This window comes from Lichenostomus cassidix, chromosome 6 (genome assembly GCF_008360975.1).
Source record: "Lichenostomus cassidix isolate B80296 chromosome 6, HeHo_3.0, whole genome shotgun sequence".
NCBI classification, from domain to species: Eukaryota; Metazoa; Chordata; class Aves; order Passeriformes; family Meliphagidae; genus Lichenostomus; species Lichenostomus cassidix.
This window is the reverse complement of record NC_139487.1, coordinates 12,798,009-12,821,620: the sequence shown is the minus strand read 5'-3', so window position 1 is coordinate 12,821,620 and position 23,612 is coordinate 12,798,009. Positions and strand designations below refer to the sequence as shown.

Genomic DNA, 23,612 nt, shown 5'->3' with positions numbered 1-23,612 from the left:
CAGTGTGGTTTGGAGAGCCCCAGCACCCCTGTTCCTGATGCTTGATTTTAAGGATTTTTTCTGTCTTGTGAACTAGTTTGAAGCCAGTGGCTGTCAGGTGACCTCTGGAGCCAGCATGTGCAGCAGGGACATAGCGTTGCCAAGAGGACTTTGGAATGGACCCCGCTGGAGGGTGTAAACTGAGCCAAATATTGCTGCTGTGCTGCCTTTAACAGAGAGTGCCTGAGCACTGGGGAGGGCAACCTGATCCATCTTTGAAACTGGCCCTGCTTTGAGCAGGCTGGACCAGAGACCTCTATTCTGTGATTCTTTAGGCCTGTGATGCTGCAGCCAGTGCATGGTTGTGCTCAGAAGTTGCCAACAAACAGAAGTGAGACTTGAAGTAGGAAATAACAGTAAATTTTCCATGGGGTCCTCCGGCAGCTTACAGCACTGACTGTGTATGAAACCTGCTGAATACTGTACGGACTCATTTGAAAATGTTGTTTATGGCTGTTCGTGTTTAGGTTTTCCCTTTGTATTTACAGATACATCTTTATGTTGTGTCAGTTCTCTGCTGCATCTGGAAGCTCAGCTAATGAGAATCCTGCAGCAGCACTCCCTTTACTGCTGCCTGTCCCTTGTGAAATGTGGTGGGACATGGTAAAATCATCTTGAACCAGAATTCAAAATCTGTCTTGCAACCTGTTTTATCTGTCTTTCTCAAACACTTTCTTCAGAACATGAGGATTAGTAACTGGTTTTTCTTTGCCTTTTTTTTTTTTAAACAGCTCATTTGTGACGGGGACAGCCTGCTGTGGACACACCTCACCTCTGAGAATCTGGGACCTTGAGAGGTCAGTGAGCTTCTGTGTTATAGGGAGGGACTTGACAAGAAAAGTGAATAACAATGAGAAATGCAATATTGGAAATGCTGCAAAATGGTGTCATTCCTTTTGTCAATATAGGCAAGGGATGATTGAAGATGAGATGTGTTGCAGGGTGGGAGACAAAGCAAATTGGTGTGGAAAAGCACTTGTGGGGGGTGATTCTGGTTCAGTAACTTGGCTTTTCTTTTCAGCTTTTCCAGTTGATGGCACAGCCATCCTGGTTTCTTCCCATTACCTGTATACAGTCAAAATACACCCATTGCACCTTCCTTTTCATCTGTCTCTGTTGATACCTCAGCCTCAGCCAGAGGAAGTGAGGTAGGTGATCCTTATCCTCCCATTCACCCACTTCTCTGTGGTGCTTGGAAGCCAGAGGCAAATGCAGGCTCTGCAGTCACCTTGTCCTGGCTGGCAATTCCGGCAGCTCAAAAGAGGTGAGGTGTGGCAACAGGTTATCTGTGGAAGTGACTTAGGCACATTTGTCCTAATAAGCACGGAGGAGGTTAATTGCTGTGGCCTCTGATTTGGGGTCTTTGAGTAGTTCCTGTTCAGTGAAGGTGCTGACCTTAGCAACTGGGGAAATGTTGTTCTCAAATCTTGACGTGAGACTCCACTGCTGACAAATTTGAAACTCTCAGCCTGAGGGTATTAGTGTAGTGATGGACAGATAGCAAATATTTCACAGGACTATTGGAATGGCAGCCCTGCCTTCCAGGACCAGTATGCTCTGGGTCGGCGTGGCGTGGCCCAGATTATCCAAAGGAGTTCTGTCAGGATTGAGGTGAGCAATGGCAGAATGGGCCTGAGGGATGTCAGTAGGGCTATATTTGGGGAAAGGGGGTGGAGGAGGATTGGTGTGGACACAGGGAAGGTCTGAGACCAATTGCCTTCTAATCTATAGTTTGAATAGTTTTGATTGTCTAAGTCAACTGTATCAAATACAAATTTAAACCAGTTGTTTTTTCTCTGAAGTAACAAAAATAGTTTGTAACAATGCATCTTACAAAGGACAAGCTGGAGCAGGAAAGAGCACCAGTGCATTTAGCTATGGTGCATGTTTCTTAGTGACCCATCCAGTGGTGCCTTTGGAGTAACCCAGAAGGGTGCAGGCTGTGCTGTGATACCCCTGCCCATCAAGTCTTCTGGCTGTTCTTGAATAGAGGCATCTGACAGGGGTGAGGAGATGGGCAACCCTCTCCCCCCTGCCCCAGCCTTTCTGACAGCCTTTCCCAAGGAAGCCTGAAGAGATAATAAAGCTGTGTAGAAAATAGGATTAAGGTAATGAACAAGCACAGCGGAGTTTGATCTTTCAATAATGTAAAAGCCTGAGTGACAGGCAAATAAAAAAGCCAAGGCAACCTAGGCCACTGGGCGTCTGTTGAAATGGCTAGAGTGTCAAACTTATTCTTCCCTCTTCACCTGTCACAGCTGGAATGCACCCTGCCACTGGGTCTTTTCCTCTCTAGGGACCTGTGTATGAGCTGGTAGACTCGTCAGCATGTGCAGAGTAGGAGGCTGAGTAGGAAGCATGGCTGGGACTCTAGCATGTGAAGCTTGATGCCATCATTCATAGAAAGGTAGTACAGAGCTATCCTTCCATAAACTGACTCTCCAGAAACTGTTCATCTTCCCAGCAGAGTTTTGGATCCAAGTCTCCAGTGATTGCCAGAAGTGATCTTGTAGGGAATGCTGTCTATTCCTTTGAGGCTTTTGAATGTTGTCTCCCTGGTCAGACTCCAGGAGTGAGAGTTTAATGAAAACTTAAAATCCTAGAGCCATCCAGGACTTAAAAACTCCTCCTGTGCTCAGTGTGTCTTGATAACATCTGCTAGACAGAGCCAGGGGCTCTGAGTTTGCTGCTTACCCTTTTCCTGTGGCCACAAAAAGGCCCAGAGGCTGAACATGGCAAGGATATTACCTCTAAGAACAAAATCCAGGTAACTTCTGTCAAAAAAAAAATTAGACAGGGTAGAATGATGCGTGAGGTGTGTTCTTGAACACCACAGCATCCTTAGCACCACTGAGCTGTTTAGTGCTGTCTAGGATCAGTTAGTTTAGTTAGAGTTTTCCTTGCATCAGTGAGGTGAGTAAGTAACAGTACAGCAGTTTCTGTGCAATTCTCTTCCTTTGGGGTAGGTGGTCTTTTTCCCCAATAGCTGAGAGCTGGAACGTGCTACAAAAGGATTTAAAGCTAAAATACCCTTTTGTGTACTGATCATCTTAGTTCCAGGCCAGATAAGTCCTTGGCTGGTGCTTGTAGCTGTTGGTCATGGTATGTTTCGTATTTATGACCTTCGCTGTTCCCTGACCCTGGGGCAGCCATTCTCATCCCTCTAAGAGGAAGGGGATAATATCTTCACCTGTAAATATGTCCTGTGCTTTGAAAAGGGTTTTGTTGGGTTTGGTGTCGAGGAAATTTTTAGTGGGGAAGGGAAACGCCTCTTGCTGCATCCCACCCCCACAACTGTCTTTCATTTCTGACTCTGCTGAGATGATGGTGTTGGATCAAAGCCTCAACAGGCAGCAACAAGCAATTGTCAAGGGAGTCTAAAGCAGGGGAATGACTGTGTAATGCCAAGACACTGTCTCTGATGGCTGAAATTCCAGCTGCTGCTACACCTGGCCCTGTCTCCTGTAATGAAGGAGGATTTAGGTTTTTTTCCTATGCTTTTGAAGCTGGCTAGCTGCACTTCTGGAGGACATCTCTCACCTCACAAATACTACATTGTGCCATCTGATTGCTTTTAGATGTGGGGAAGTTGCTGTGCACTTATTCCCACTCTGGGTGAAGGTGTGTATGTGGAAGGCAGCTGTGAGTAAGTTCGGTGATTAGAGGCCTGCAAGGAGAAAAATGAGCAGTGCGGGCCACAGGATACTAACCTGTATCTTTGCATCAAATATCAGGTCTTGCTGATGCCTTGTCCTCTTCCAAGTCCCCTTGCCCCTCCTTCAGTGAGGGATATGATGGCAGCTGCCCCTCTTGCAGGTCAGGTTCCTCTACTCACTTTTGCCTTTCCCTATTCAGACTGTCCTGTCTCGTTTGCCAGTGTGAGTGTGTGGCTCAACAGAACAGCTGCTTAATGGCAGGCAAGAGAAAAGGAAACTGCATTTAGATCCTTCAGCTCTTTCCTCTTCTTCCTACTGCCTTTGGGACTTTAAACTCCTTGGAAGATGAGGGTGATGCACCACTGACAGGTCCAAGGCCAGCATTTGTCATTTGCCTGCAGAGAATTGTTACTCCCCGTGTTACTGGGGTGGTCTGCATGTCATTAAGTGACAAATGCCCCTGTCTCAAGGATGCTTCTTCATAAGAAAGAATACTCCAGAGGTCTCTTTGCAGCAATTCTTGGAGCTATTCTGCAAAGCCTGGTACTTGAAATGGACCAGTGATCTGTTTCACATGGTAGTCTTCATGCTATGAACACTTTGAATACACAAATCCTACACTGTTCTTTCCTGTGACATGACATGACAAGCTGGAGGGTTCAAGAGCTGTGAAAATTGAACCAAAGTTAGCTGTGCCCTGCAAGCCACCCAGATCCTCTACCTTTTAAATATCCAGTCTTTGTCCAACTCCTCCCCCCTTTTGAAGGTATTTTTGGCAGAGTGGGGATTTTGTTTGTTTGTTTTCTGGTTTTTGTTGTTTTTTTTTTAAGAACCCTCTAATTTCTTGTTCGGTTTTTCTCCCTCTCCTGAGCCCTTTGAAAGTGGCTTTATGCCGTCACTGACACCAAACTGACACTTTGCGTTTCCCCACTTCTTATCCCTTTATGGCAACAGATGTTGAAATTTTGTATCCCTTTTATCTGTCCCTCTTTGCCCTCTTCCTGTAATTAGGTTTCCCTTGTTAGCAGTACAAAGTGGCCCGGTTTGCTGCCTGGCCTTTTGAGCCATTGTGTCGAAGCACATTTTTTTCCTCCTCTTTCGGAAGAGTTCCTTCCCCCTTAAGTAATAGGCAGGGTGTGGGCCAAAGCTGTGGCTTTTTCTTGTTTCTTTGTTCTCCATTTATCTCTGCCACCTTTTCAAAGAGATGGAAGAAAAAAAAATAGGGAGTGCATAGAAGAGGAAGATACAGAGTTGCATTTCTTGACCATCAGGCCCCCGTGCTCTTCAGGTGTTCAAGGCAGGTGCCTTTGATGTTTGCAGGTTTTGGGGAGGTGGGAGGTAGAGAATTCATGAGAGTGGCTTGGGCGTGGAGAAGGGAGATTCAGGTGTATGGCTGGTGCCCTCAGCAGAGGGTCGGGGAGGAGTCTCGGATAGCCAGGGAGCTGCTGAGCAGGTTAGTAATGTGTTCTGCCTATAGTGCTATTGCATTGTGCTCTTTCTTTCCAAGAGCCAGCATGAGTGCTACCATCCTAAGCAGCTGGCTGAAGTTTGCTAACGTGCTGCTGCTGGGTCTCTAGTATGTGTTTCCATGGGTCCTCTGCTAGGCTACATCTGTCTGGGCCGTGGAGGGGACAAGAAGCAGTTGCTGTCTTTTCAGATTTTGGCTTTTGTTGATCTGCATCCATTTTGGTAGCTTTTCAGAGCTCATTGAGTTAAAACTTGGGCTTCCTGTACTGGTCTTAAACAGCAAGTGTAATTTGAGAGTTGCAGCATATAGCACTGAACACCCTGGTCAGCTGATTGTTCTGATGATTTCCTGTTTAAATCCAGTCCTTCTTGACTTTGTGTCCTGTTGTGCTCCAATTTTTTAATTGTGTGGAAATAAATGAGTGAAATGAGAATCTAGTTCTTGGTTATAAGTATTGTTGAATGTTTTCAAGAAAAGCTTTTAATGTAGAAGCTTGGCTCAAGACTTCTTAATGTTGTGCTCTAAAATAAGTTCTGTAGAAGACCATTCTCTCCAAGTTTGAGACCCTCTAGTTTAATCACAAAAGAAGCTGTTGGGTGAAGGGAGCACATGGATTCAGAACTGGAGTTACTAGATCAAAAGGAAAGGTAACTGACTCTTAAGAAGTGTGAGGAGTCTGTTTCACCCAAACATTTAAACTGGATTTATCCAGTCACAGAGAAGTAGGTGCGTATGTCTGATAACAGGAGAGACAAGCAATAGCAAATATTATCCTGGCACTGATAGCAGTTTCACAGGATTTGGGGAGCAGAAGAATAGTAGCATTCTGTAGATGTGGAATACCCTTTCCTGCCCTGCTTTTCCATAGATTCATATGCCAGGCATCTTTTTTTGCCAAGGAAACTCCTCCAGGTTTTGTGCAAAAGAGGCTCCCTATTCCTTTCATGCTTGCATTTCTTTCTCAGCATCTCTGTCTTGGCTGAACACAGTTTTAAATCACAATGACCAATCCAAACCTTGAGATCTTAACACCGCGCCTACGGCCAGCTTGAGCCAGTTCTAGAGAAAGCTTGCTGGTGCAAGGGGCCTCTTAAGTGGCAGACTCTTGGATGACTGTCCCTTTTAGAAGACTTTGTTGTGTTCAGAGCTCTGTCTCCTGGCTGTAATGGACAGCTTCACTTTTGTCTGTGCAAAGTGTTCCTGTGCACATGTTCTCAAAACTGGTTGAGGCCTTGTGGTTCTTTACTGATTTCTGGTTGGGATTTTTTTTTTTTGACACTGTTTCTTAACTCTCTCACATAAGCTGAACATCTTCTGCCTTCCTTTTGTTAAGAGGGTTCTGGTGCATCTTAACCTAAATGTAAAATCATTGTAAAAGGAGGAACATACAGGTGTTTATCCTAATTGCTTTCTTCCACATGGCAGTCTTGGTCCTGTCTCACTAGAGAGGACCAAGACGCCAGCTCCTGCCCTTTGGATGTGTGCATGTCCAGGGCATGCTGCAGCCTTTGAACTCTTGTTCAGGCATATTTATGACAACTTTACAAGGCTCTGAACAATCAGAGAGTGTGGGTGGGGGCTGGACACTCCAAGCACATCAATCAGTTTCATCCCTCTGAGCCAAAGCAAAAGTAATCTTTATTTTTCCCTGGGTTGAGAGAGAATCAACAGAGGCAAGAGAGAAGAATGGGAAGGAGTGAATGAGGAACCCCCTCTGTCACTGGCTAGTGGTAGCTCATTTAAACAGATGGCTTTGTTTTGATTTGGACTCTCCATTTTTTTGTCTCCCCACTAAAGGAGACCTGCAGAGCTCTGTCCAGAAAGGGAGCAATACAGCCGCCTGTTCCCACACAAGTAGGGCGAAAGGCGAGAGGCTTTGAGAATTCCCTGCTTCTTTTCCTCGCCTCCCTCTTTTTCTGTTCCTCCAAGAAATCACAGTTTGAGAATTCCCCCCTACTCCTCCCGTTGGAAAGAAAGACAGAGAAGACATTCTTGACATTCTTTGCAGAGAAAAGGGGTTAAATGTCTGAATTTGGGGGTCACCATGTTATACAAATTGCAATCTAATCGTTTTTACAAGAACACACGTGTGCTAAGAAAAGGAGCCATGGACAAGAAAGAAAAGGGGATAGACAACCTTTTTTGTCCTATCTTCTTTTTTTTTTCTCCTCAAGGTTTTGGACTATTGTCATGTCCTGTCTCTCTCCCCTCCTCACCCCCGAGAGGGAGAACATTGGTTTTATAGTTAAATTGGTTCGTAAAGCAGAAGGGCTTGGTGCCATTTCTGTTTGTTTTCCCAAATAAAAGCCCCAGCAGGGTCTCTTTTGCACCGTTGTGGCTTTATTTGAAGAAACTGGCTTTTTCCCATAGCCCAGTGTGTCAGTTTATCCTCTGAACTTAACCTTACGGGAACCCGAACAACAAAAACTCACAGGGTCCCAGAGCTGGAAAGGTAAAGAAATTGTATCTTTTTATTGGACCATTTAAAACGTGTGTGGGCCAATTCAGAGAAAGCAGAAGAAAAGAAGGCAAAACTCCCTCTTCTGTCTCTCCCCACAACACAATCCCAGACCGTCGTTGGTGTCTTTCCCCCCTACTGCCTCGAGTCCCTTCAGCTGCACTGAGGAATCAGAGAGAGGCATTTGCCCTGAAAATCACTTGAAACAGCATCTCTGAGCCATTTCACTTGGAGGTGCTCCCTCAAAATTCCCCAAGGCAATCCCACACCTCCCTGCAGGAATTAGTAGCCTGGTTGAAATGTAGGGGCAACTTTGGGGTAGGATAGAAGAATAACTTTGCCAAGGATCTGTGGTTTTCCCTATGTATAATACAGATGTTGTTTGATCAAGGCTTTCCCTTAGCATAAGTTGCTGCATCCCCTCCGTGCCTCAGCTGCTATTGCAAAGCACCTGGAAGAGACAGCAGCTCAGCTCTTCCCTTTGGTTTTGGTGCACTCTCCAAACTGGATGACAGAAATTGTGCAAATGCTGTACTTGGGATAATTATTTTTAAATGGATTTGTTTTCCTTTCCCTGATACTCAGTTCAAACATCCCAGTGTTTGGAATTGAACAAAGCTCTTCACACCTTTTTTTTAAAGTATATGCTTCCCACCTGTCTTGTTTCAAATAGTTCTTGGGGCTGAAATATTGGTTTAGAGCTCTGTTTGGTTTGTGAATAGTCATCTCCTTATGTGCAATGGATTCTCCTCTTTGATGGATGATCACAGTTCACAGGTGAGGTTTCCAGAGCAAATAAATTGTACTCAGTTTTGCACATCTCTCTTTTCAACAGATGTTTGGAATTCAGCAGTTTCCTAGAATTTGCATAGTTATATAATATCAATTCTAGTGAATTGGGGTCACTGGAAATGGAGGGTAGGGAGAAAAGTGTTGTTTTGTTACCCAACTTTTCGAGTGTAGTTTTTGTGTCTTGGAGACAGCTGGGCAAGGCCTGCAGAAAATGGACAGGGTCCAGGGAAGAAGGTGCAGGCTTCTTTTGGGCTCTGACTATCAGAAAGATCTCAGGGAAATCCTGAGCTTTTATGGCCACACAAATAGTTGCAGTGGCTTGGGAGGCTGTATATAACTTTGACTCTGTGAAGCAACATCCCATGGGTTGTCAGGAAAGTAACTATCTGGGCTCTGCCATGACTCATCTTATTTTGTCTTCATATTAGTGACTGAGAAGGAATAGAATTTGAACCTGTTTTTAAAAAGAAGAACAAGAACTTAAAGAAAGCAACCTGTTTCTTCCCTTCACTTTTCTTCCAGGTTGCCTGTCTTCTGGAGATATCAGGACAGCTATGCTCATGGCTAGATTTCTAGCATGCAAAGGAAAGATTGAAATGTGGAAATCCTGAACAAATACCTTATTTTAAAATGAATTTTAAAAAGTCTTGTAGAACTTGGAAATTAATTGAGATGAATCAACGGATTCTCCATAGTGTCTGAACAAAATGCCTTTCATTTTTGGACTCATCAGTTGGATACATTTCCCAGGCATATGGACTTCATTTAAACATCTTGTTCTATCACCAAGGAGTCCAGAGCCTAGTCCTAACACAGCATTCCTGTGCTAGGGATGAAATAAGCTTCTGGATTTGCTCTGGCTCTGTTCCTTGTGAGCTGTTACTGGATTACTGCCAATATTATTTCAGTCTGTCTAGATGCTGAACAGGAAGTATGAGAAATCAGGAATAATACCAGATTCCTCAACACTGGAGGCCTACCTGTGTATTTGTAGGTGCTGCATTGGCCCAGGTGGTTTGTGGTTAAAATGCTGAAACTGAGAGCCCTTGCTCTAGACTGCTCTTTGCAGAAAACCTGCACTGTCACATTTGTGATTCTGCCTCACAGAGCTCTGCTGGTGCAGAGTTGTTTCTGTTGGTGCCACCCAGCAGTGGGACTGAATGCCACCAGTATCTGGCTCAGGCTGTTCAGTACAAAGACAAGCAAAGCTCCAGCCACCTGCACAGGTAACTGTCTGGCTTGCCTGAAGAAGGCGTGGAACAAAACAACCTCTACTTGCGACTGCTGGAGGGCCATGGCAGGGTAGGGAGGTGGTCTGGACCTTCCATGTTTGGTCTCTCTTGGCCTTCACAGACACTTTTTTCATAGCCCATAACAAGGACAGAGCCTCTGAAGTACTGAGGATCAGCCCACCTGGGTTTTGAAAGGTGTTTAGGTGAAAAAGGGACCACAAATGAAAGAAGGCAGCTGTTTCCTGCTGTGTTTGGCTGGTGCTGGTGAAAAAGGTCCAAGATAGCTATGCCATCTCTTTCTGTCCCTCATGGAGAAGGTATCTTCTATCCATTTAAGTTGTTAGAAACCACTGGTGATGTGCTGGTGTAGCTGCTGCTTTTCTGTTGCCCATTCGTGGGTTATCTTGATCCTTTATGGGTTATTAAGAATTAGCTGTGGGTTTTGTTCCCAAGAAAGGGGAAGCTGTTCAGGTATGGGGTTTGAGAGCAGGGAGTATTTGGGATAAAAAAGAGCAGACAATTTTTGGGCACTACTTTGTCATCCCAAGACCAGAAGAGTTGTGGTGGCAGAGTTCCCTTCCCAGCATGAACTCAGCATGGCTGTATATGCTGCAGGCACATAGAGCAAGTCTGGCATGGTGGTAGCTGATCCAGAGACACCTTAATCTGCTGAAAAAAGGGGAAATACTGATTGTGTTCTGCATCTTTATCACCTTATGTTTGCCCATCCCAGAACACTTAGGTGTTTTGATCTGTGCGCCCAGTGTACAGCACAGTAAATTTTCCCCTGGTGCCAGATGGTAAGTGCTTCACTGTAGCAACTACCTCAGTGCCTCTGTAAATTGCCAGAGAGTTCCTCCTGTATCCAGGCACTGCACTTCCCACCTGAGAGCTGCTTTGGCTGTCTTGTTCTTGGGACAGGAGAACTGAACTGATTAACAAACCAGCAAAGCAAGGTTTATTTTGCTGCAGTAACTTGCAAGTATCTGTGCTTGTTTTATGCCTACAGAGAAAAGCTAATCCTTTTCCCCTCCCTCTTTTTGTTGCCTTTTCTTTCATTTTTGTTGCTTGGGATGGCAACAAAAAAAAAAGGGAAGTGAAGGGAGGAAAACTGGTGTGACTCTATTTGAATGCTTAGGTACCACTGCAGTGAGGTGTGAAGGCATGGAGAAGCACAGGGAGCAAAGCACCTGGGTGGTGCTCAGGGTCCAATCTGCTGGTGCTGCCTGGGGCTTGCTGGCGTAGCTCATCTCTTGGGAGTAACTCCTCACTCCTGCCTGCGCAGCTAGCAGAGGACTCTGTCTGGCCCCTTATGCATCTCACAGGTACTCCAAGGATTCTTGTCTGGGAGAGCAGCTGACTCCTCCTCATACCTCTGTTGTATGTCTTACAACTCCGGGACACACATACAACTTGTAGGATGAAGCAGGTTTTGTAGAAGCCTTGGGAAGGCCTGTATGTATGCCCATTTGTCCTCCTGGCTTTGCAGAATGGCAGATGGAGAGGATCTGTGTGCTTGGAAGGGCAGGGGAGTGCCAGAGCACTCATGCCCATCCATGTCTCATTCTTTGGTGGATCTGAGGACCCATCTGTGCCAACCAAACCTCATGGCTCTTGCTCACGGTGCTCAAACCATGAGTGCTTCAATCTCTTAACCCGCAGACAGGTTCAGAGTTGCTGCTAGGTTGGTTTACAAGTAACCTTCCAAGGGTTAATGTATTGTGAGAAGGTTGCAAAGGGCTGAAGCCTGGAATCCCCTCGATCCCTTGCCTGGAGAAAGACAAAGTCCAATAAGCCAGCACCCCTGGATTCGTGTTGGGGGGGATTAATTCATGCACTTGATGTTAAAGCTTGTCCGAGAGGTTTGCTTGGGGGGGCCATTGCTAGGGCTGGTTGGCCTCTCTAAATGGTTGCTAGGGCCCTGGCATCAAGGGCCAATGTAGCTGCCCACAGCCACGGTCACGGAGGGAATTACACAGCCACAAAGAAATTGTTATTCTACATAATCTGCTCTTTGGAGAGTGACTGTGGGGAAACAGGCTGGCCCCAGCATGCCGCCAGCTCTGTGATCATAGAAGCGTGCTGGCTGCAAAGATCGGCCAGGGCTCGCCTTCTGATCTGGGGACACCAGGGCTCGAGGCACTAATCTGCTTTATCAGCGATTTCTCTCTCCTGACACAAAGGTGTTTACTTGTTTTAACATCTCCCAGGACTCTATTTCTCCTTTTGTGTGGTCTTTATCCCCCGACGAGGGCTTTAGCCCAGATTACAGACAGAATTAAGGCATTTGGCGATGTGCCTCAGAACTGTGTGATGCTGGATCAAGAAGCAGAATGTAACAAAATAATGGAGGGAGACGCTGGGAGTGACCCCACTGCGGGATCCGTGCTGTTGGCTTTCAGGACTGCTTCATTGTCCTGAGAACCAAGAGCCTGTTGGAGAGGGGTGGCCGTGCAGCAGAGTTTGAAAAGCAGGTGCTTCAAGTTTTATTGTGTCCAGCATTTTTGATGTAGAGGGTGTGAGGAGAAGGAAGAAAAGGAGGTTTGCAATAGGTGGCCATTTCAAGCAGCTGGACCGATTGTCTATTCCATTCTCAAGAGTCTTCATGTCTGGATGCCACTGGCTGCTGCAGCAGGTGGAGTGATACTGGGATGGGCTGTACCCTGCACCTGATGCAATTTCATGTGACCCAGGGAAGGGGCTCAATCTTCTTCTTGAAGTCTGGCAGGGTAGGACCTCACCAGGCCCCATCCATCTGGTGAGCTAATGGTTCTGTACATGAACAAGCATCAGGGTGATGCTGCCACAAAATACCCAGCATAGAGCTTCATGGAGATATTGCTTTTGCTCTTTCACTGCAAACAAGGAATTAGAAAAGAGGAAAGGGTCAAGAAAAGTAATAGCTAGCCTTTGGAAGGTCATCTCCAGAGCAACCTTGGGGTGGTTGCTCTTGACCTATCACGTTCAGCCCCAGATCTAGTGTTTGCAGAATGCAGTGTAACTGGACTGGAGGGGGTTCAGGAGAGCAGCCATGGCAGACTGGGTTGGGAGAGTCTGATTTGTCTGTGGATCTGTGCAGTGTGTTAAAGATCCAGTGAAATACCCCAGTGAGCAGTATTTTGAAGGACAGAGTATGGGATGGGATTGAAAAGGTAAGTGGCTCTTGCAGATTATGTGGAGTTTGGCTAAGTTAAGAGTTGTCTCCTATGGAAGTGGAGCCATATAATTCAGAATACTGGTCACTTCTCCTAGGGAAACTGATCCCATTCTGCTGGGGGTCAGCTGTGCCTGTACCTTGGCTCTTCCTCTTTCAGCTGGGACTCCTGCTGATCACCCTTCATGACAGTTAGTGGCCCAACCAGTAGCAGAAGCTGGGGGTGGGAGAATAAAAATACAGGGTTTTGTATTCTGTTAAATCACAGAAATGAGATCTGGAAGACTTCTGTGACACCATCTCTGCTCTGGCCAGCTGAACAGGAAGGGCTTTTTGCTCTGAATGACTCTTCCCCTATTGTGTTTCATTGCAGTGGTCAGCTGTTGACCTGTTTGGGGACCGACTTCCACCGTGGAGCTGGAGTCCTGGATGTGTTCTATGAAACGCCCTCCCTTCTCCTTTCCTGTGGGTATGACACCTACATCCGCTACTGGGACATACGGACCAGCACCAGGTGAGCCTGCTACTGGCATCTTGGGCCCACACAAGGCTCCTGGGAGGAACACAAGGCAGTGTCTGGGAACTGAGCTCTCACTGAAATAGTTCCTTCAGGCAAACTGGATGGAGGAGTGGAGGCTCAGCCCCGCCCTGGTTTGTGTTGCCCTTGCAGGAAGTGTGTCCAGGAGTGGGAAGAGCCCCATGACAGTGCCCTGTACTGCATAAGGAGTGATAAGAACCACATGATCGCCAGCGGCTCTTCCTACTACGGCGTGGTGCGCCTCTGGGATAAGCGGCAGACTCGGTGCTTGCAGGTGAGCACCAGTGAGAGGCTGGGCAGCAGCAGAGCTTCTCAACTGTTCTCTGGTAGCCTCTTGGCTGATGCCTCCTGGGAAAAAGAAAGAGGGGCTGCTGGGCACTCTTTTTGGCTAGTCTACCATGGCAAACCTAACCTATATGCAGGGAAAACCTGCTTTGCTCAGACATCTCAGCCTTTGGATCTGCAACAGCGGCCAGGGTCTTTGGGTTGAGCTCTTCTCTGAAACGTTGATTCTCCTCTTTTCTTGCAGAGCTTTCACCTGTCTTCACCCACCAGCAGCCCAGTGTACTGCCTCCGTTTCAGTACCACCCACCTGTATGCTGCCCTGGCGTCAGCCCTGCACGTCCTGGACTTCACAGCCTCGTGAAGGGCACCACAGCTGCTTCTGGTGACCCCAACTCAGCAGAGCTGACACTTGGCTCAGGGAATTGCAGGGCAGGAGAGGTGAGAAAGGCCCACAAGGCTTCTGAAGGGACTTTTTCGCCTGCCAGAAAACTACAATGAAGAGTGCACAAATGGCCAAACTTTCTCAGCCTCACCTGCCTGCTGGTGAAAAAAATAGGCAAATTGTCCTCTACCCTTTTTATTTTGTGCAAGTCAGGGTTTGTTTTATTAACTGTGTTCTTTTTTTTTTTTTTTCTTCTTATTTTTTCCTGTGGATACAGCATTTGAGGGGCAAGTTGAGCCAGGATGCCCCATCAGCTGTGTGCTGGTCAGGTTGAGATCAGCCAAGCTCTGAGCATGTGAAGCAAGACTAGCTTGTGTGTGGGGTGGACGGTGGACTGATTTGGTGGAAGGGAAAGGTGCCTGGAGCGAGGCCCACCTTTCTCCTTAACTTGCTTTCCTGACAGCTGATTGTGTTGTCCTTCACAGCCAAGAGCAGCAATTGAGCTAAAAGGCAGAGCCAGCCCTGCTTTCAGTGTGCCTCCCCAAGCTGGCCGTCAGGTCAGTCTGTGCACTGGGCAGGGCTGAAAAGATCGTGTTTTGCTAAATAAAACTGAAAGGAAACAAAACAGATTGTACGTTTTGTTTCAAGCTCCGAAGGGTCTGTGATGTTACCTGTTGACTGCAGGGTGGGGGAGGTTGGACCTGTTTTCAGATGCTGTCTCCATTGTCTAACAGATCTCTCTCTCTGGCTAGACCCTGTGACACTGCTGCATTGAAGGCAGTTCCTGGGAGCTTGGATCTCCTGTCACTTTTTCAAACAAGAATTCAAAAAGTAGGATCTGTGACTCACTTGGTGCCCTCGTAATGAAGCAGCAAACCAGACTAGTGCGAACATCTGGATGTGGTTTACTGGGACCCTGTAGGCACATCCAAGTGGGCTCTGCTCCTTTTTGTGTCATCCTTCTGAACCTGATGTGGGTCTCTGAACAACTATAGCTTTCAGTGTGCTCTGTGCTGTCTGAATGGATGTGGATAATGTGTTTTGACTGAATACACTGTTGTCTGGGTCTGTCCCTCCTTGGGGAAGGAAGTGTGGGAACCCTGCTTGGTTCTGAGTTTGAGTAGTTTCCATGGATGTAAATAGTTTATTAGCATGCCCAGTAGTTTACCTGGATAGGTAAAGGAGAGGTTTGTATCACAAACTGGAAGCACTTCAAGGGTGAGCCACTCAGCATAATGCTTTGTTAGAATTTAGTAAGTTGATTTCATCTCAAGGTGCTGCTCTTCCCTTGTGATGCACGTGAATTGGAGGAATATGTTTGCTGGAGCCCCAGACTCTCAGGAACTGTGGTTTGAAAGCAGCCTCATCAGGGGACCTATGCTGAGAGCCCATGAGCAGCTCACTTGAAGGTAGGGTTTGTAGGGCTTTTTTGGACAGTAACTGTTCAAGTATGAACTGGGATGGAACATTCAGAAATCTAAGCAAGGGCATGGCTGTTGGAGAGGACTTGGTAAAGCAGCACTGTTGGGGTTGTCCCTGTGCAGTGAGGTTTGCAATGGGCCATGTTTGTGCCTTCACAGAAGAGTGGGCAACTGCTGCTCCTGAGCTGGCCAGCAGCCCGGCCACTGCTTCCTGTCCATGCCATGCAAATAGAGGCAGCTGCACATTGGTTCCTGTGCTCTGCACAGCCCTGTCACACTGTGGATGGTTTGCATTAAGGAAGCAGCTGCGTGTCTTCCTCTTTACCGTTTCATAGGCTATGTTGTTCACAGAAATACCAAAGTCACTAGAGCATCCTTCTGGTTGCACAGAGGACCTGCATAACTGCACAGGAGGGAGCTGCTTCCAAGCACATCCCAGGCAAGTAACAAGTGTGAGGAGGGAGTTCTTGTTTTCCAAACATTACTGCCTTCAGCAATGGTGGCAGATGGGGAATTCCCAAGGTGTCACGTTGCTCATGAAGGATGGGGACAGGGTTGCTGGAGGTTTGTGGAGGTGGTGTGCTTCCTTTGCATGCTACAGCTTCCCATAATTCTTAGAAGGATCATCCCCATCCCTGGAAGTGTTCCAGACCAGGTTGGATGGGGCTTTGAACAGTCTGGTCTAGTGGAAAGTGTCCCTGCCCATGACAGGGGGGTTAGAACTAAATGATCTTTAAGGTCCGTTCCAACACAAACCATTATATGGTTTTATGAAAGGTCTGCACAAATCAGCAGGCCAGGCAGCAGACAGGTCGACTGCCCTGCCACCTCCCTGGGCCTACAGAGATTCCTCCAAATGGCTCTATTAACAACAGAACTCGTTTTTATTAGATAAGGCAAAATAAACACCATGAAGCTGCGCCAGAGAGCTGCCCTTCACCTCAGCCTCTCAGCAGCCACTGTCTACTGTGGCTTGCAGTCTCCATCCCCACTGTTAGCTGCCTTTATCTTCTTCAGCTCCTTCTGCAGCTGCTCTTCTGCAGCCAGGATCTCCTTTGGCTTCTGGTACTGTAGGACAGAGAGAAATGCCCTTAGCACTCCTGAACTCCAGTTCAGCCTCTGCTCCAAGCAGACCAGCTGGGGCCTGTTGCTGCCAGCCCAGCAGGGTCCCTCCTGCCAAGGGAGGCCTTGCCATTACCAGCTGCCTCTGAAGCCCATTTAGAGGGGTGGTGCCATCAAGCTAGAGACATTTGCCAAGTTCTGGAATGTCTGTTACAGTGCAAGTAGAACTTTCCAGTTAGACGTGGAATCCTGGCCCCCACCAACTCCTCTGGAATATCCTGGCAAGCAGATCCTTGCTGTGCTCACTGACCATATGCTCACAAGTGTTTTATATAAATATATATATGTCTTTTTTTTAAATGCAGATAGAAGTTAGAGTTGCAGTTCCTCTGTCTTCCCCTCAGAGGCCCCTTACCCAGCTGCAGCTTAGTAGTGGATGCAGGTGCTTTTTGCAAGGTCTGGCCAGTAGCAAACAGAAGCTCGGGAGGACTCAAGGTGCTCCTCTTGGCCCATTTCCTCTGCACGTGCAGCCTAGCTCTGCTGCCAGGTTTCCCATGGAGGGTGTGCCCTGTGTAGATGACTTCTGCACTGAATAAGACAAGCACCTGTTGCTCAAAAGCATCTGTCTGCTCCTTGCAACAAGAAGTGTATGCCCACGTTGCTAGTCTCTTGCTTCCACCATGTGTGTGGAAGTGTTCCCTCTCTGACACAAAACAGCAGGTGATCATTTTTTTATTGTTTTTTTTTGACTGCGAGACCTCAAAGTGCAGCAGATGCTTGGACTCTTATGCTCTGAGACAAGAGAAGCTTAGTGTCACTGAGAGCGGAGGCTTGCTCAGGCCTGATGGAGAAAATACACAGAAAATACGGCATGGCAGACACTTCCACCTGCATGTCACCTTGAGCAGCAGGCAGGGCCCCTCCTGCAGCCTGGGATGTCTTGGTTAGTGTCAGCATGCCCAGTGTAATGTGAAACTTGTGTGACAGAGAAGGGGCTGCATGGGTGACCCTCAACAGATCTCCCTGGTCTGCCTCATTTCCCCACGTGTAAGAATTTTAGCTTTGTGGACCTAAAGAGAAAGGCAAAGTGCTGTTCTGCATGGCTGAAACCTCACCGTGATGATCAGGGTATTGTTGGCATGGGTGAAGCTCAGGGCAGCTGCATCCAAGGGAAGGTGGTATCGGTCCAGGTCAGGAATAGAGAACTTTTTATAGTACCTACAAATGAGAGAGGAGACAGAAATAAGGAAGGTGGGGTTTCTATTCCCCCACTAGCAGTACTAAGACACAGACCAGTGTCTTACACTGTTCCACAAGGTGTAGGTGAGGACAGTAGACCTCTCAGGGTTGGCAGGAGCACTAGAAACAAAGCTCCAAACTGGAAGTCAGAGCTGGCAAAGTCCTGAACAGCTTTGGTGTGTGAAAGCAAGCTTGGTCCCTCTAGCTTGCCCTTATGTGTAGTGCCAGATATGGCTAAAGATAGACTACCAAGGTGTTCATTGTCTTTTTCCCTGCTCATGGCCTCATTCCCTCTAAGTAGCAGCTTCCTTTAGCTTCTGTCAAAAGAGCTGTCAAAGCTCTTGTGCCGTATCACTTATTTTCCTCAGTTATGCACCATTTTGTGTTGCAATACTTCCTAAACCCAACTTCTTGCTTTGGTGGCACAGTGGTGCTCAGGCATGCCCCTGGGCACAGATCTCCAGGTGTTGCTGCCTGCAGTCACCTGAGCCTCTGCTCTGCAGCATCTCCATGCAACCCCTATGGTGGGTGTGGTGCCCCCCTGCACTTACAGCTCTCCTAGTTGTTTCTTCCCTGGTCTCTATCCCAGATGTCTCTATCCCTTGGATGTGGCTCTCACATCCAAGCAGAGGACAGAGAGGTTTTTGCCAGCTAAGAGATTTCCTAAGACTTTGGAGCCAGAACCTTGTAGACCTGTGTCTGTGTTTTCCCAAGATCTTCTGTGCTTGGCATAGCTTGCCCTGCATTTACTGCTTCTCTCTGGGGCTGAACCAAATACACTGGCTGGTGGTCCTGTGCCCACCCAGAGGCATGGCTGCATTCTTAGGCTCTTGCAGTACTCTTGTGGGCAGTCCTCTCCAAGGAATTGGCCTGTAGCTGGTACTGAAGTGCCTGGAGCAGAGTGGGAACAGGCAGCAGCTGCTACCATGCCATGAGGGGTGGTTCTCAATTCAGCTGGCTGTGTGTGAGGCTTGGCCTTTCTACCTCTGCCCAAATTGCAGTTTATTTTCCAAGTCACGGTGAAAACAGCTACAAAGGGCAAATGGCTCTCCCGGTGCAGTGGGAGGAATGTACATCGCTTGTTACCGCAGGGCTCAAACCGTTCTGTGTTGTCACTGCTGTCGGTATTTGGAAAAGGTGGCAGACATGGATAATAAGGGAGATGTCAAAGGTTAAACAGCAGAGATTAGATGAACACAAAGACATGTTAAGGAAGTGTTAACTTCTTACCGATTAGACAAAAAAAAAGCAGTACACAGAAAAAACCCACTGTTTCAAAGGGCCTTGGGAATCATCAATGAAACAGCAGCGTTCTGCTGCCCCAGGACTAAGGAGAAGGGGAGAAGAATAGCTTTGGCTGGCCTCAAACTAAAATCTGTGACAAGATCAAAGGAAACCAGATCTGCCTTGCCACCCCCTCCTCCTCCTAACATTACCACTGCTTCTCACTACAATAATTGAATCAGGTTTGGTGTTTGGGGAGGTGGCTTTCTGGGTTTGTTTTTAGAGTTCAGTTTAATGGATTTATTTTACAGCAAGAGGTTTTAAGCAAATCCCACTTGAGCAGCCCTTGCCGTGGCCAGAGGGAACAGGAGTGACTGGTGGAAGTGAAGAGCTCCTGTCTGGGCTGGGGAGGTAGCTGATGGGTGGTTATCCCAGCCGATATAGGCTGATTCTCTGCCCTCGCCTCTCACCCCATGGCCAAGGGCAGTATTACACTCTGAGCCCGAGTCCTGGCCCGAGATCCACAGTATGTATGTGAAATCACCTCTATTATTTTCCTACTGGAAACCCACTTTTTGTCAGCCCGCAGGGAAAACTGCTACTGGTATGCTGAGAATTTAGAGCTGAGCTATTCAGTAGTGGCTTGGCAGCCTATTCCGTTACTTGTGCCTCTGGCTGGCGGTCAGCACAGCTCTGTTGCTCAGAAGCAGCGTGGCTGTCTTCCAAGGGTTGGAGAGGCTCCGAGGCTTCCTTTCTCTCCCGTAGTGATGTGTGCTCTCTCTGTGGATTCCATGCTGTTGTTGCTATCTTGGAATTAGTTGCTGAGTGGTGCCTTGCCCTGGCCGAGACCCAGGAGAAATGATCTAAGATATCCTGGAGCCTGTACTAAGTGTGCTAGTGCTGGAGTCTGTCCCTGCTCCCTACTGACAGCAACGTCATTCTTGTCCCCAGTGAGGTGGCTTTCAGCTTTAATTCTAAAAGTCCTCAACTGTCACACACAGGCCATGAGTTGCTGTTGAGTCTTTTGACTCAGATTTCTGACACTAGTCTGTGAGAGAATAAGTAACGGCCACTCATGGGGGACTCTCCTGAGAGCAGTACAAAAAAGCCTGTAGTCAGGTGGAGCATAGGTAAGACCTCAGTGCTACTTATAACCTTACAGCATCTACACAGGAAGTTCTTACATTCACAGGCAAGGAACTTCCCACATACACACAACGATCAGTAGGACTGGGAGTAGATAAGCCTGTCTGTGACAGTGCGTGGTTGGATTTAGGATCCAGTACTCCATTCCTGTCCTAGCTCCATGCATATCCATGTGTGGCTGATGGGAATCTCATTCATCTTTTGCTACATAGGTCCCCCTACTAAAGCCCCACTGTTCTGTGAATCCCTCTGCGTGTATTTAGGACATCTTTCTGTATTAGAGCTGTAATTGCTTGCTGTTTCTATGGGGTAACTTCCCTCTTCCCAGGCTACTGGTTTTGAGCCCCCAAGTGTGCTGATGTGCAGAGCTCCAACAGTCTTTCACCGGGAGACTCATGGGTGCCGCATCGCGAAGCCCTCGGCAGCTGAGGAGCCGCAGTTCTGTGCCGACAGCACCACCTACAGCCACTTCCATCAGCTTCCCTTGCTCCCAAGGCTCGCTCCGTGCACTCACTTCCCAATACCACAGCTCATCTTGGCTTATCTGAGGCTGTAGATGCTTTGGGACAGAGTCTGTGTTTCATTCCGATTGAGATGTCATGCATTGACACACTACAAGATGCAGTTTTAAAAGCATTTTCCATTTTTTTCCTCCAATCTCAAATCTCTTTTGCCAGAACACTGTGATATTTCCTTTCTAGAATCAGTCTGTCTTTTTGCTTGCTGCCTCCAGATTATATCTCTGGCATTGTGACTATAGGACATGTTTATGCAGGCAGATCTGTCTGTCTGGGTGCCCGTGACTTTGCTGCACATGCTGAATCCTGCAGCATTCTGAGATGCAGTGACCGAATCAGAGGGAGATGATGGAATGTTCTATCTTCAAGAGGTGTGCAAGGCTCTTACTTTATTTTTCTAAGAAAGTGACATCTGACAGGGCAAGAAAAGAGCAAGCACCACCCTACTGGAGCCAAGATGAGTTTGCAAAGACCAGCACAGAGCTTGAGGGGCCCTGCTGTAAACATGTCTGAAGCGGTTGGGAGTAAAAATTGGGCAGCAGGAGATGCGCTGCAAGGTGGGGCCCCTCAGTCCTGGCACACTAGGGATAGAAGGCAAGAAGGGACAGCCCCCTGTGCAATCATTGCCTGCCCTCTGTGCCAGCCCACCCCAAGGGACTGTCAGCACTGGCAGTGCTGTCCTTACTGACTTCTTGTTGGTGGTCCGGATGACACAGCAGCGCTGCTCCTCCTCCACGGAGACGCTGTAGACCTCCTTGGGGTAGGGAAGGTTACGGATCCGCCACTGGAAGCTGCTCAGGGTATCCTTCCTCATGAAGATAGGCTACAGCAAACAAGTACCTTTAGCAAGGCTCCTCCAGCTGTCTCCTCTTCTCCCTGTCTCCTTCCTGTACTACCTTGTGAGACTCCACATTGGAGTAGCTCTTCTTTCACACTGGAGCATTAGGGAGTTAACACAAGAAGCTGCCTGAGCATTACCTTCCTACAGCTAGGGCTGCTCTGCCTTTGCCCAGGGCACTGCTTGCAGGAGGCTGAAAGTGTTCAGTGAGGAAGCCTTGCAATACCAGTTTACAGGGAAACCAGACCTCTTCCTCACAGGCAACTAAATACTGGGGTCTGCCTGCTCTAGGAACCTGCTGGATTCAGTCCTAGCTCTGCCCCAGTTTGCAGTGCAGAGCTATGCTTGTGTTTCAGGTCTGTAGAAAAGATGGTGAGAGACTAAAACATCTGCCCCCTAAGACACAGGGGTGTGAAGATGAAACAGGCTGTGGTCTATTAGGGACCTGTCTGCTATGCACTGCCTGTGCCTTTCTTTGCTATCACCTCTGTTTTCTATCCCCTGACTTATCCTGGCACTGGCTCTCCTGTCAGCCTGCTCTTTCAGAAGCTAGGATAGTAGTTGGCCAACACAACAGTACAGTTTCTTTACTTAAGGAAACTACAGACTCTTGAAGACCCCTAAAGAACCTAAGCTGTGCCTTCTTTCTACTCAGCCCTGCAGTTTTGGGGTGATTTGTAGCAGAGTTCTGAGTGCATTAAGGCTGTCTCTTGGTGATCTTTTGTGCTCTACCAACTACTGCTGTAAGCACAAGACAAGGTAGTTTTAAGTGCAGTGGTACCTGCAGACCCTTACATACATTTGAGCTGCTCTCTGTTATAAGCTCTGACTCCAGTGCTCCCAGGAACGGTGAGGTTGGCTCTCCCACTTCCACCTGCCATTTGCCAGTGCCCCCAAGGGTATTCTTCTCTCGCCATTTTCTACCTGTGGAAGAGAGAGGAAGGGTTTGCATTCTTCTGCTCTATAAAAACTCCAGCAACTGACTGCCAAGGCTGCCCAGCACACTGAGATGATATGGATATACATACCTTAATTCCAGTAATTTCCACTTTGGTGTGAGTTGATCTGCTGGTTGGCCTATTCCTAGGTCAGAAATTCTGTACTGAATGCCTCTCTTTTGCTACTTGGTGCTGAAGCCACGGTGGGGCTGCAGCAGCTGCTGTGCTGCAGCTGATGTGGTTTTGGACAAGAGCCATAATTGACACCTTGTGGTAACAGAAGCCACCAAAAAGCGTATTACAGCCCTTCATGTGGTACAGACTCAGTGCCTGGCAACTGTGATGGCAATCCCATCTACTCCATCCAAGTCTGTTGTGACAGATGGGATGTCTGGGGGAGATCCTGGGCTATAGCAAGGTCTGCTATGCCATGAAAGTCAGAGACTCCTGGCTGCAAACTGAACCCTACTTCTGTCCCTAAAAAATGCCACTACAGACATGCCTGTCTCCAAGATTATGTAGGGATGATTTGTTCCTGACCAGGTGGTCCCTCTCAGCACCCCAGCCCTGACGGTATAGACCCACTGCCCTGTGGTTCTGCCCCGACCCGCGTCTGCTGGGGGCCAGCTGAGAGCACCACTTACTCATTAACTGGCCAGTCTTAATGTCGTATTCTTCGGCCATCTCCTTCCCATCCTCGAACAAGTAATGGATCTTCCGCTTCCCTAGAAGCAAGGCAGGTGGTGAGAGGAAAGAGATACACCTACCCCTGGGTGTAGGGCTGTGTTCCGCTGTCTGGGGCCCTATCGCACTGTCCGGGACTCCATCCCCCTGCCTGGGGGGACGGAGGCGCTGCCCCGCGTGCCCGCGTTCATGGCCTTGTGTCCTACCCTGCGGCCCTGCCCGGGCTGCGGGCTGTCCCCGGGAGCGCTCCCCTCCGCGCCCGCTTGCTGCAGCACCACCCCAAACCCCGCGGCGGGAGCAGGCGGGGGCTGTCCCGACCCTCGCCCCGCGGTTACCGTCCTGCACCAGCGCCGTCTTGCCGGCCGCCCGCAGCCGCTCCAGCCAGCTCGGCACCGCCATGGCGGCCGCGCCGTCGCCGCGGCAACGCGGAAACTTCCGCCCTTGTCCCGGCAGCGCTTCCGGCCCGGCCGAGGCGAGTGCGGCCCTGCCGGGCGCGGCCCGGTCCCGCTCGGCTCGGGGCTCTGACCCCCTCCGCCTG

At 48.3% G+C, this 23,612-nt stretch overlaps 2 protein-coding genes across 2 annotated transcripts in view; one reads left to right on the top strand and one right to left on the bottom strand.

The window, feature by feature from the left end:
- Positions 1 to 14,659, top strand: part of FBXW4 (F-box and WD repeat domain containing 4) — a 60,571-nt gene extending 45,912 nt beyond the window's left edge. Inside the window, exons 6-9 of the mRNA XM_085065003.1 lie at positions 771 to 836; positions 13,173 to 13,313; positions 13,470 to 13,611; positions 13,867 to 14,659. Coding sequence (XP_084921129.1) covers positions 771 to 836; positions 13,173 to 13,313; positions 13,470 to 13,611; positions 13,867 to 13,983 — 466 coding nt within the window. The 3' untranslated portion in view covers positions 13,984 to 14,659. The remainder of the gene's footprint in view (positions 1 to 770; positions 837 to 13,172; positions 13,314 to 13,469; positions 13,612 to 13,866) is intronic.
- A 1,631-nt stretch (positions 14,660 to 16,290) lies between these two features.
- Positions 16,291 to 23,558, bottom strand: DPCD (deleted in primary ciliary dyskinesia homolog (mouse)). The gene is made up of 6 exons (XM_085065004.1): positions 23,410 to 23,558; positions 23,035 to 23,115; positions 22,252 to 22,376; positions 21,304 to 21,437; positions 17,603 to 17,705; positions 16,291 to 16,493 (listed from the first exon to the last, which is right to left on the bottom strand). The coding sequence occupies exons 1-6, from the start codon at positions 23,471 to 23,473 to the stop codon at positions 16,389 to 16,391; spliced, it is 612 nt and encodes a 203-aa protein (XP_084921130.1). The 5' UTR covers positions 23,474 to 23,558; the 3' UTR covers positions 16,291 to 16,388.
- Between the last annotated feature and the right edge of the window lie 54 nt (positions 23,559 to 23,612).